The sequence below is a fragment of the Molothrus aeneus genome, chromosome 20, assembly GCF_037042795.1.
Source record: "Molothrus aeneus isolate 106 chromosome 20, BPBGC_Maene_1.0, whole genome shotgun sequence".
NCBI lineage: Eukaryota > Metazoa > Chordata > Aves > Passeriformes > Icteridae > Molothrus > Molothrus aeneus.
Window position 1 is genome coordinate 6,735,594 of NC_089665.1, and position 12,176 is coordinate 6,747,769.

At 53.9% G+C, this 12,176-nt stretch overlaps 1 protein-coding gene across 2 annotated transcripts in view; it reads right to left on the reverse strand.

Annotated features, from left to right (window-relative positions):
- SMG6 (SMG6 nonsense mediated mRNA decay factor) overlaps positions 1-12,176 on the reverse strand; it is a 105,359-nt gene that overhangs the window by 50,208 nt on the left and 42,975 nt on the right. For both annotated transcript variants that reach the window (XM_066563612.1, XM_066563611.1), the window contains exons 11-12: positions 4,284-4,400; positions 3,611-3,779 (exon numbers count right to left, since the gene is read on the reverse strand). In XM_066563612.1, coding sequence (XP_066419709.1) covers positions 3,611-3,779; positions 4,284-4,400 — 286 coding nt within the window. The remainder of the gene's footprint in view (positions 1-3,610; positions 3,780-4,283; positions 4,401-12,176) is intronic.

The following is a 12,176-nucleotide window of genomic DNA, read 5'->3' on the forward strand; positions in this document are numbered from 1 at the left end:
GGAGCAGCTCTGTCCAGCCCTCTTCACCTTCTTCCCAGCCACATGTCCCAAAAGTGTCTTAGGGGAGCCACCCTGCTCCCTTTTCCCCAGAATCCCTGCTTTTACAGCCCAATCTCTGCAATTCACTCCAGGGGACATCTGGTCTGAAAGATGCTTCTCCAACTGCCTCAAACCACCACCTGCAGAGAACTCGACACAAGGTTTGCCATGAAACATGAAGACAGAAATTAATTTTAAGATACAGAAGTGACAGCTGCTTGCTGCTAGGAGACCTGGCAACACCTGGTTCAGAGACACAATTCCTGAGGCACTGAAGCAGAGATGTCCAAGGTTAAGTTTAGCTCCTATTCTGGAAAGACATGAGGAAAGAGTCATGGAAAGCTCGCTGAGCACCTCTTCCAAAATAGGAAGGACACCTTTCACCTCTCAAATTCACACAGAGAGGTAGTTAGGAAGTCCAACAACTGAAAATCTGTTCCAGAGCATCCCCTGAGCCGTGATGACCATGCAGTGTGGCCAGGATCTGCAGGAGTGCACCAGACCAAGAAGAAGGGTGGATTTGGGGAAAGATGCAGCTTCTCGCTTGGGTTGAATTCAAGACTGCTGAGCCCCCAGGTAGGGAGAGGCTGCCTGCCAGGAAGCAGGGTTCATTCCCAAGCTCCCACCAAGAAAAAGGACCCTGAAGACACAGCCTCCAGAGCCTCTCATCCCACTCCACAGAGCCCACTCCTGCATGGCTCACATCCATCTGCTGGCTTTCAGCAGTGCTCACCCCTCACACCTTTCCCTCCGCCTCTGTCCAAGGGGGGAAAGCAGCGAGCTGAGGAATTTGGTGTGGGGTTGGTTTTGCTTTTTTTTTTAGCCTATTTTTTCTTTTTTTTTTTTTTTATTGTAAGGACTCAAATCCAGCAGTGTGATAAATGCATCCGAGCTACAATTAGGAAGATATATAGCATCAGAACGCGAAGGTCTGGGCAGCGTGGTGAAACGCGGGCTCTCCAGAGCCCCAGCTATGTTTCCCATTATGTAACCCTGGTCATGGGCAGACAGCCAGACTCCAAATGAAAAAGAGACTCTGGCTTGGCACCGTTTCTATTTTCCTATCCTCATTCGGGGTCAGCGCAGTGTCATACAGCTGCAGAGAAAGCTCCGGGGATTAAACCTGGGAAAGACTCCAAGACCAGGACCCGGGTTCAAGTACCAGCTGAAAGCAATAAACCAACTGCCACAGCTGGGCTGAGTTTAGACGTTCTCAAAGTCCCCCAGCTCTCTCCCATATGAAGAAGGAGCGATTGCAAACATGGCAAGAGAGGCCTTGGGACACACAGCCCCAGCCCAAAGCTCCGGCCGAGCCCTGCCAAGCTGCCCTGCTGGCCACGAGCCCAGCCCAGCATTCTGGCCCTGGATGAGCTGCACTTTGATGCGAGCTCTGGGCTCTGAGTGGGCTTCCAGGTGGGTACAAGGCCTGTTTTTTCCAGAAGCTTTAGCACATTCAAGGCATTCTCTGCAGGGCGCTGCTGTGCTTTAGGGGATTTCTACATCCTTCCTCTGTGCCCATGCCATCACAAGAGGCAAGGAAAGTGGTTTAAGAGTATCCAACCAGCTTCTCTGTTGGCAGTGGTGGATCTCACAGCACATCCCAGAGGCAGGAGCATGTGTGACGTGACCTAGGCCCCTCACTCAGCTCTAACTTGGCATCTGCACTTGCTCCTCACGTGCTCTCCCTGCTCCTGAGCTCACCCTGCCCATAAACCTTGGCTTACTCCACCACGCCTGCTGCTCTGACCCATGTTTTACTTCTAAACTCCTTTGAAGCTGTTCCTATCTAAACCCTTGGACTCGGTGGCTCTACCTGGTTCCTGAAGAGCCCCAGGGCAGCCAGCAGGCTTGTGTCAATAGAGAACTGAAACACTAACCCAGTGCTCTCCTTTTCTTTTCCTATCCCCAGGGCAAATGTTGCAAATTCCAGGTCATGCCCAAGAGCAGAGCTGGCTCCCTGCTGTTCATCACTACCTGCATCTCCATGGAAGCTCAACCACTGCTGTCCCAGAGTCCTGGACCACCAACACCCATCCATACAAGAGGTCTGGGCTGGAAGAGCAGCATGGCTAAGGCAGATTCTCCATGAGAGTCAAACAGCACCAGAGGGGAGGAGCTGGGAGCCAACATGGGGGACAGGATGGGCACAGTGGGACAAGAGGGACACCCCTCCATGGAACGGCCAAGCAAGACAAGAGATACTCATTCCTCCACTGAACACATCAGGATCTTGTGGAGTAGAGCCCCCAGTCTATGCCCACCACTCCTCCAAGAGCCCTGGGCTGGGCTGCCACCGCCACCACCTTCTCCCACCCCAAGGGGCAAACAGGAGCCTGCACCTGCTCCATCACCCCAGGGGGACATTGTCACAGCCCTGTGCCCCACAGGAGGGGGAGCAGCTGGTCCCAGGGCAGGCGCCGAGCGCTGGCTGAGTGAAGCCAATCAGAAATTCCATCTTGAGGCTGGCCCTGGCCAAGGGCTCGGCGCTCCCTGCGAGGGGAAGGGGGGATTGGTGCAGCCAGGCTCACGTGATGGATCCCAGTTTGAGTTCCTGCCCAAAGATGGGCAGCAGTTCACATGAGCAGGCAGCGGTCCCACACCGAGCAGCCGACAAACAGAAAACAGACTCCATCTCCACAAAATGAGGCCCAGAACTTCCTGTGTGAGATTTCCATTTCCTCAGCCAAATGAAAAAGAACTGGAGTAAGAGGCAATAAACCAGGAGAGCAGGACTGGACCTGACGCACGGAGAGGGGACCCATTAATGGTTAAGCCACTTTGCTGGATTACTCTTAATGCTCCTTCCCATCACCCAGGGTTCTGGCTCCTTTGGATTAACAGTAAGACGTGATTTCAGGCTCTGGATCCGGAGTACCGGAGGCAGATGGAAAATCCTGCGGGAAGGCAGCTACGGAGCATGCTCAGATGCCGTTTGCATACTCCATACTTGGCCCCTTCGCTCAATTTTCTGTCCAAAAATATGCAAATTGCCTAGTCCGCATTATGGACTAATGGGCTGAAATCGGCCAGTTTAGAAAATTAACCCTTTTGGGTGTTGTAGGGTAGGGACAAGCGGTTTCTGAAGTAGAGGGGAGGTGACTTTTGGAGCTCCAGGAACAGGCAAGCTGCTCCAGGCTAGCCCAGCCCAAGCAAGGTTGGTCTGACTCAGTCAAAAAAAAGGCAATGAAATGCTTATGCTGGAAATGGAGTTCCCTCTGGTCCAGAGAAGGACCCTGCCCATCCAGCTGGCTGGGCCAGCAGAACACCTAAAGGAAGGGGATCCCAACAAAACCAGATGCACATCCTAAGCAGAAAGTAAAAATCCACCTCATAAGCCATCTTCTAACATATGGAAACATAGGGCAGCCAGCAGGCACCCTCCAGCCCCACTCACACATCAACGAAGAGGTCACTGTGTCACCAAGGGTGACAGATTCCCAACATTCCCTGGGCAGTGGGCCTTGCCTGGGTGCTCAGGTCATGGTGCCACAGCCAGCAGTAAAGCATGAGCAAAGGGGAAGGGTGGCACGAGGAGCTCAGGGAGGGAGCAGAAACCAGAGGGTGCACGTACTGTTTGGGGAGCTCAAGAGCTGTTGGAGGAGGATTCCAGGTGTCCGGGTGGCCAAGCATCCAGTCCGACCAAACCTTCACACTGGGGAGCAGCTCCTTCAGGTCCTGGGGCAAGGCAGAGACCTTGATGTCGTCCTCCTCATCCTCCTGCTCCATCTCTTGTGGCTGAACTGCAAATAGAAGACGTGAGAGCTGAGGCAGCTCACCACAGCCAGGCTCAGGCAGGGACTGGGAAAGTATGACACAGATCCCAACATCCCAGCCTGGGACGCACAAGGGAACAGCCACAACCCACAGCAAGCACAAAGACAGATCTGTTCTCCCTCCATGGACTGCCCTGCAGGGCAAGCCAGGGTGTTTGTGATCCCTTTTATTGAGGGCAGCAGGGTGCCACTGCACCAATCACAGAGACAGGATTCCCAGGTCCCAGTTTTTGGAAGTTTCCCAGTTGCTGGCAGAAAGCATGGCCTCAGTCTATCCCTTTCTTCCAAACATTTCTGTCTGCACACACCAGGGGCTTTCCTGCAGCTGATCTAGCTAAAACCTGGGCAGAGCTTGGGATGCTGGAGGAGAATCCTAAGACCCCAAGAGACAGGAAGGGATGTAAAAACCAGCCTGACCCCCACCAGGCTGTGTCATGGGCCCCTGCAAGGACCCTGCTGCTAAGCCCTTACCTGGCATGCATTCCCTCAGCAGGCTGGTGCACCTCCTCACCAAGAGGGCAAACATGGAGAGCCCCAGGGCCGTGGCCTGTTCCTGGATGACGGAGCGGCAATCCTCAGAGATGCACTCTAGGAGACACAGAGGGTTTGGGTCACACCTGGTTTCACCTTCACTGCCTCCCTTTCTGCATCCCACGAGGGGTAGGGGTGAGCAATTCCCTAATCTACACCTGTCCCAGACACAATTGTTCCATGTAGGGAGGAAAGAGGTGGTGAGTGGCTGCTCTGGAGTGGGAAGAGGCTGCAGCCCCCCTGCCCACACCATGCCCAACCCCATGGCATGTGCTGAGCCAGCCAGGACCACGCTGGCACTCAGGGCTCCCAGCACAGAAGCTGCTGCTGGGGCTGATGCCTTCCCCTGAGGAGGAGGGGATGTTTAAGTGTTAAAAGGGTAATTAGCTGCATGTTTGATCTCTGTCCCTGCTGGAGTTTTAACCTCAGCAGCTGAGGAGGGGGCTCCTCCCATTAGTTTCACAGTCACACAACAGCTTGTCAAGAGAGCTTAATTGGAACTGTTACTCAAGGAGATGCCACACGACCACAGCTCTTCCAAAGAGAGCTGGCTCAGAGTGAGAGCAAATCCCCCCAGCACATCTACACCCAGCCAGAAACCACTTCTGAGGCTGCTGAGAGCAGCGGGGAGCTGGCTCGAGGGAACTGCCTGGAGCCAGCCTGGGTTAGGCTGGGGAGGCCAGCAGTGCCTGGGACATGCCAGCCTGCCCCAGAGCTCTCACGAGGGGTTTAAGCCTTAAGGGAAGCCTCTGCCCTCCCAACTCCCTCTACTCCTCGTCCACATCCTCCCAGGATGTGAGGGAGTGGCTGGCTGGGGAGAACCCACACATTTACTGGGTTCTACCCATCAGTGCTGTTTGCTCTGTGCAGGATGCTCCTCCCTGGTTTACTGCAGCATCAGAGAACTGCTCCCCAAGCCAGGCAGAGGATTTCTACAAACAGCTACTGACTCTGAATGGGTGAGTGAAGCCCCAGGGCTGAGTAAAGAAGGGAGAGCCCCCAGAGCCCCCCGGCTCCCAGGCACCTCTGCTGGAGACATCAGCACCAGCCACACGTCAGCAGGGAGCTGTGGGGAGCTCAACTGCCCAGATGTGGCAGAGCAGGGATTCTGAGCAAACAGCAAGAGGATTAGAGCAAGACACTGAGACCACATTTAAGCAGGGGCTAGCAAAACACCTGAGATGCACAGATTAAACAGTGGGGTTTTAAGGACAGATCATTTCAGAGGAGTGGGGTGGGAGGTTAAAAACATCCAAAAAAAGACAAGAACGCACCAAGAAAATACAGGAAAAATAGGGAGGAACATCTGAAGGCTGGATTGACAGTTCTTACAGCTGTCAGGGAGTTCAGCACCCAGTGTGGAGGGCAACCCAGGGTAGCACGAAAAGCACCTGGTAGCTGAAAGAGGGTGCCTTGCTCACAGAGCCAGGCTGAGCTGGTGTGGCAGAGCAATGGTAGGAAGTGCTGTACTACAGGGGCTGTCAGCTTTTGGAGGAAACATAAAACTAAAGATGTGACCACTCTGGGACAGTAAATCTCTTTCATGAAGCCTTTCCCACAATTAAGAGTGTTAGTCCCAGTGCTCTGGCCACAGTCCAGTCCAAGAAATTGCAGTCATCTTCCCTGCACTCCCTCCCGCTGCACTCGGATGAGATGCTGTGAGAGTCTTCCCTTCTTGTCTTAAATGGACACACAACAAGACCACGGTGGTCCAGCTGCCAAACCTGAGTCTGGCAAGTCCCCTGGGTGGTGAAAATCTCTGGGCATTTCAGCATGGACTCCCACACTTTGAGTGGGCAGCCCCCAGGACTCCAGGCACTGCACTCACAGTGAGCCCCCCAAACTAAGCTGGTGCAAAAGCCACATCCTGACCCCCTCCAAAACAGGCAAAGCTTAAAACATCTGCTTCAGTGCTTGGGATGGTGAAGGTGATGAGCATCCCATATTTCAGGGTGTATTTCAGAGACTGGCTGCAAAAGCTGGACCAGTGCTCTGTGGTGGCTGTGGCCAGGCTTGGTCCCAGCCCTTCCCACTGCCACCAGCAGCTCTTGCTGCAGGCTACAAGTTCCCCACACAACATTTAACAGCCAAAATACACTAAAAAGTCTCCTGCACTTGAGCTGTGGCAGGTACAGCTGTCCATCAAACATCTCGTGCTGCTGCAAACATGAACCATGTGCCCACCAGCTCATAAAGGTGCCCCGATGTACCCCAACACTGCTCAGCCCTGGTACAGCCTGCAAAGCTGCCCACTGTGCAGGTAAGAGCATTAGGACACCCACACTGAAGGGCTGCTGTCACACAGCTCCAGCTCAGCTACCATGGGTGTTGTCAGCTCATCATTAAACTCATAAAATGCACAAAACTCCCCCAGTCCTGAAAGTTCATTCACCAGATGAGCTCATCAGCCTCATTCCCAGGAGGCTCCTCCAGCAGAGAATGACAAACATCCAGGTGGGTGCTTGTTCAAGACCCCTGAGCATGCACCAGCAAAGGCTCTTAAGAGCTTAATTGTAGGACAAAAGAGGAAAGCACCATAAATCAGGAGAAACTTTCTCTCTGTGCCTTTTCACCACTTTCCTCGGGAGGTTGGGAGCTTTGGCTTGCCCTGAGCTGGGAGCCAGTGGCCAGGGCTAACAGAGGATGTGGGGACAAACCCCAGGCTACCCCTGCCACAGGAGACAGACAAGGTGAGGGGACAATCAAAGGGCAAAGCACTTGGGGTGTTTAAACAGAAACTTGTAAAATGTTTTGAGTGATGGGCAATAAGGAAACCAACCCTCTGGACCCACTCAGTGTCTGAGCCTACCCTGGCACTAAGAGGAAAACATTTTGTACAAAATATGCTGAAGTGAGGGCAGGAGCAACAAATCTGCTCTGGAGCCCACAGGGCACCGTTACTTCTGAGCTGAGCTGGTAATTACATCTGTGCTGCTGCTAATGCACAGTAAGACACAAACTTATTGGAAAAGAGATGTTTTTGGAGGCTGGAGTGACCCTTAGGTCATTTCTGTCCCTGCAGTTGCACAGCACTTGTAAAAATGGAGATACAGGCTGCCCCAGACCAACAAGAGCAGGCAGAGAGACTCTGACTGCCCAAGTCAGGGCAACCTCTAATTCCCAGATGTGTTTCCCCAGATCCACAGCGGGTGCAGGCGAAGCACAATATGTGTCAGGTCCACAGGCAACCCTGCACCCTACCCCCGCAGGCTGCCTCCAAAAGCTCAGTGACAGAGACTTCAAGTGGCATCAATGGCACCCCAACAGCTAAAGCTGCCACAAATCTATTCCACTTCCTCCCCTGAAACCCCAAATGGGGCTGTAATCAGATAACCCTCCCAATTCACACCCAGCCTTGCTGCACAGCTGGGGCACACCATGGAGGTGTCAGGCAACTGTGGAAAGAAATCACACACAAAGGAAGGGGCCACGGGGTTACAAGCTCTGAGGTGGCTCCTCTGTGCCACCAGCAGCCACAGCAGCGACACTCCACAGGAAATCATCCAACACCACCAACCACAACACATTCCTCCTCCACCTTTCTCCCCTTGTAAGCCAGCAAACGTCCCTGTTAATGCCAGCCCTGGATAAACAGCTCCTGTCACGTCACCTCTCAGCTCTGAGAACACCAGTGCTCAGCAGGCTCACAAATGTCACCTCTCAGCTGTGCCACTGCCTTCAGAGGTGCTGCGTGGGTGCAGAGGCAGGTGGGCAAAGCTGGCACTGCTGCCTCAATAACTGCTTGTTAAACCACAACCACAAGGTCAGGGCTCCTGCACTGGCAGCCAAGACTGACTCGGGGTAAATGCACAGCCCTGTCTGTGCTGCTGTACCAACACACAGCCCCTGGAGCCACGCTGCAGCCAGCTGAGCTGGCCTAAAATGCCTCCTGTGGGGAGTTTCCTTAGGCTGGAGCTGTTTCTCGACCACTTGTAGCCCCACATCAACATCAGCAGAAGTCCAGTCTGTGGAACACTGCATGGGGCTAGGAAGGAGCAGGCAGAGCATTTTAAAGCAGTCACCAAACACTTTGAAATAACTGACTTACACTACCCCACACTTCACAGGCTGAATTTTCCTCAAAGATCTGTCTTTCTGCACCAGAAAAATAAATGAGAGCCCTGCAGAGCCCTGCAGGCCCCTGTGAAGGTCAGGGCTCTGGAGGCCAGACTGGCAGCAGGACACGAGCTGCAGCAGTTCTGAGCACCCTGACTGACACTCGCCACTTGTCAGGCCCTTTTTCTAGCTGGCCCAGACTTTGCTGAAGTTTCCATGCTAGGTGCCTGTGTCAGCCTGAATTCTCCTGGAAATCTTCAGCCAAAACAGCTCAGCCACTTGTGAGAATGAGGCTAGGAAACAAGATAGTGGCTTACCCCTGTTTGTAAAAAAACACTTACAACCTTTTCCTTCAGCTAATCTAGCAACTGTAAATCCTGGAACAAGGATCTGAGATTTTGCTGCAGAATAACCTTTTTAACAGAGAGTTTTCCCGTCCTACTAGAAATCTGTCCACACTTAGCCAAGCTATAAACATCTGAAAGACACCAGGTTTTCCATACTTAACAGGAATTCCTTTCAAAGGTTAAAACCTGCTAAGATTTCACCTTCCTGAGCAAGCTCCATCTTCCTACCTCCCTTCACCTGTGTTACAGGCAGCAGAGCAACTGCCCTGCTCCTATCCAGCAGGTGGGGACTTCTGTAAAAATGTCCTTGTATGAGTGCCTGAGCTGGAGATTGGACCCAGGCTCTGAAGCAGAGCCCAAGGGTGAGAGAGGGAGAGGGATGGGACGGAAAAAATGGGAGCTGATGAGCATCAGACTGCAAGAAGAGAGCAAAAGCAACTGGGAACCAGTGACTGGTTTTTCTGAAGATCAAGAAGAGGAGTCCTCCTGTTTCCTTGCATGTAGGGAAGAGGGTTTTTTCCCCAGCTGAGGTCTGCTCTGTTTTCCTAGCAGGAGGCAGTTTCCTGCAGGGATTGCAGGGAGCTGGGTGGATCAGCAGCTGCAGCGCCCTCTGCAAGCTCCTACCTGGATCCTCCCGGGCTCTGTGGGCTCTGCTCCCACCCAGCCCGCAGCAGAGCCCGACCCAGCACTCCTGCAGCCATAAATCTACCTGTTCCATGGGGGAGAGGGTGAGAGGCAGAGAGAAAAGGGAACTTTTGTAGCGGGGAGAAATTAGTGTTTCTCTGAGAACGTTATATTCATGGAAAACATAAACCAACTGTCGTCAAAGTCGTCTGAGCTCAGGAAATGGAGCGGCCGGGAGAAGGCTGCCATGTGGCCGGATGTTATGTATTTCTAATTAGTGCTATACATCTTTCAGCAGAGAGTGTCCTTTTGCTGGGAAACACAACGCGCTGCCCTTGTTATTGTAACTGTCAGAGAGTGCTTAAACAGATAATCTCCAGGAAAAGTGATAAACACATCCCCTCTCCCACTAGGGTGTGCAAAACAGCAGTGCCAAAGCTTTATTAGGGCAGCACGACCAACCACAGGAAATGGGAATGGGAAAAGAGCAAGGGGCAGCCGCCCACGAGGAGAGGGATTTGCTGGAGGAAGCTTCTGGTGGCTGCTCCAGTGCCATGTGCTGAAGGAAATCCTGCGAGGGACAATCGGGGCACAGCCAGCACAGGACACGTGGGCTGCTCACAGGCACGGGGCAGGGGCTGGGAGTGAGGGCCCCCAGCTGTTCTGCTCTGAGTTTGCCCCCAGTTTGGGTGGAAAGGAGCCACAGGAACCGCCAAGCTTACATGCAAGCAGAAGACATGTTCCTCCATCCACCCATGCCAGCTAACAAAACACAAGGAATGCTGAACCTTCCACAGCTAAAACAATCCCAGCTAACAAATCTCAAAGGAGAGCAGATTCCTTTGATTGAAGCAACCAGACTGCCTCAGCCAAGGGTCAGGAGGGCTCCAGTGGGACAGCCTCCATGCTGGCCTCTCTGTCCTCACCTGAGCTGTGGCTCCAGGCTGGGAAGCCCAGAGCAGGGCTGGCAGCAGGTGATCCCAGGGCTGGGACGTGCTTTGCTCCCAGGGAACAACAGCTGAAGCCACCTTTCCTGGTGACAGGGTGAAGGACTGCATGGGAAGGCACTCAAAAGAACGAACAGTTCCATGGCCACAGTCCCAGGGATGACATAACGGGCTGGCCAGGGGACACAGGAGCTGCAGGAGCTCGGTGAGCACAGGGCTGGGGGCGAAGGCACCCGCCTGATGTGTCAGCACATCAACTCTGGAGGCACAGACAACTGATTCACCAGCTGGCTGCTGCCCCGAGGGGAAGAGACCCGAGCTGGGGTCACCTCGGAGCTGACACCACCTGAAGGCAATTCCTCTGCTCCCTCACTCGCAGACACAGCTTTCCCCGAGGTGAGTCACTCCCTCCTGCCAGACACAGCCCTGGCACGGCTACAGGGCAGCCCCCCGGGGTGGGGCTGTCTGCAGGAAATGGGTGAGGAGAGCCCTGCTGCCGGCCCAGGCTGGTGGAGACCGCACACAACCACGGGAATATAAAGCAGCAAAAGTGAGGGGGATGCTCACAGCTGTGGGGCATTTCCCCAACACCCCCCTCGCAGGAGAGCTGTGAGTCACTGGCGCTCCCAGCTCTGGGAACTGGCGAGTCACACATGCACTCATCTGCCCCCGAGAGAGCCTGGGAACCTGCAGGCACTGCTCAGCCCTGCCTGCTACCCTTGGGAATGATGGGCAGCTTTCCTGGAAGGAAGCTCCCACACTCTGAGCAAACAGGATGGCAGCTCCAGCCCCTCCAGCACTGTGGCCGAGCTGAACATCACCACCTGCAGCACACAGGGCTGGACCCCTCCCAGAGCAACCTCAGGATTTTAGTAAGAACCTGGATGCCCCCAAAACCACCTCCCTGCACTGATGTCCCCCCGTGGAGAGGCAGGAAGGTCCTGGGAGGGTCTCAGTCACAGCAGCAGCAAGGGGAACTCGCTGCACGTGTTCCCAGAGCAGCTGGGGCCGCCCAGGAGCCTGCAGCTCCCTCTGCAACCCTGACTTGTCCGAGGGAAGGAAGGAGGGAGGCCTAGGAGGTGAGGAATGCCGGGGGCCTGGGGAGGATGGAGCAGCTCTCCCTGTGGAAGCCATTAGATATTCAACACTTCATTTGTTTCCAGCCGTCCTGGACTGCAGCGCTGGGCTCTAGGACAGGAGGCTCTTCTCTGACGTAACCAGGAAGCAGCTGCAAAATTAAGGAATCCCTCATGACATCATAAAAAGGGTCGATGGTTTACAGGGGAAGGTATAAAAATTAATGACATATTCCCACCCGAAGCAGAGAGCCTGCCCAGGAGCCACAGGGGAAGCCATGCTCTGCCCAACACGAAGGGGCTGCCTGCCCCAGACAGCTCTGTGCTGCCAGCTCCCTTTGGCTGATCCAGGAGTTTGTCTCTGGCTCTGATTATCCCTCAGCCCAGGCAGGGCTGGATCCTTGCACCTGGGGTGCGATAACCAGCTCAGTATATCCTTCCTGACCCTGATGAACAAAGCTTTAGGGAATGACTTTAGGGACAGCTTTCTTGTGTACTCAGGGCTGGCCAGGAGTCAACGACAAAAAACATCATTGTGAAGTGACTATTAATAATGCTAACTTAATAAGAAGTTATTAATTTGCACAGGGAAAGCAGACACGTGCACAGAGTGTCCCCAACACCCCAACACACAATTTCTGAAGCTCTGGGAGACCAACAGGACCTGCAAGAGGAGGCAATGGCACAATGTCCCTCCCCACCACACAACCCAAGCTAGGTCAGAAAGAATGACATTAGCCTTGAGGACAAGCACAAAGCCATTTCCACTTGAAAAGGGAAAAG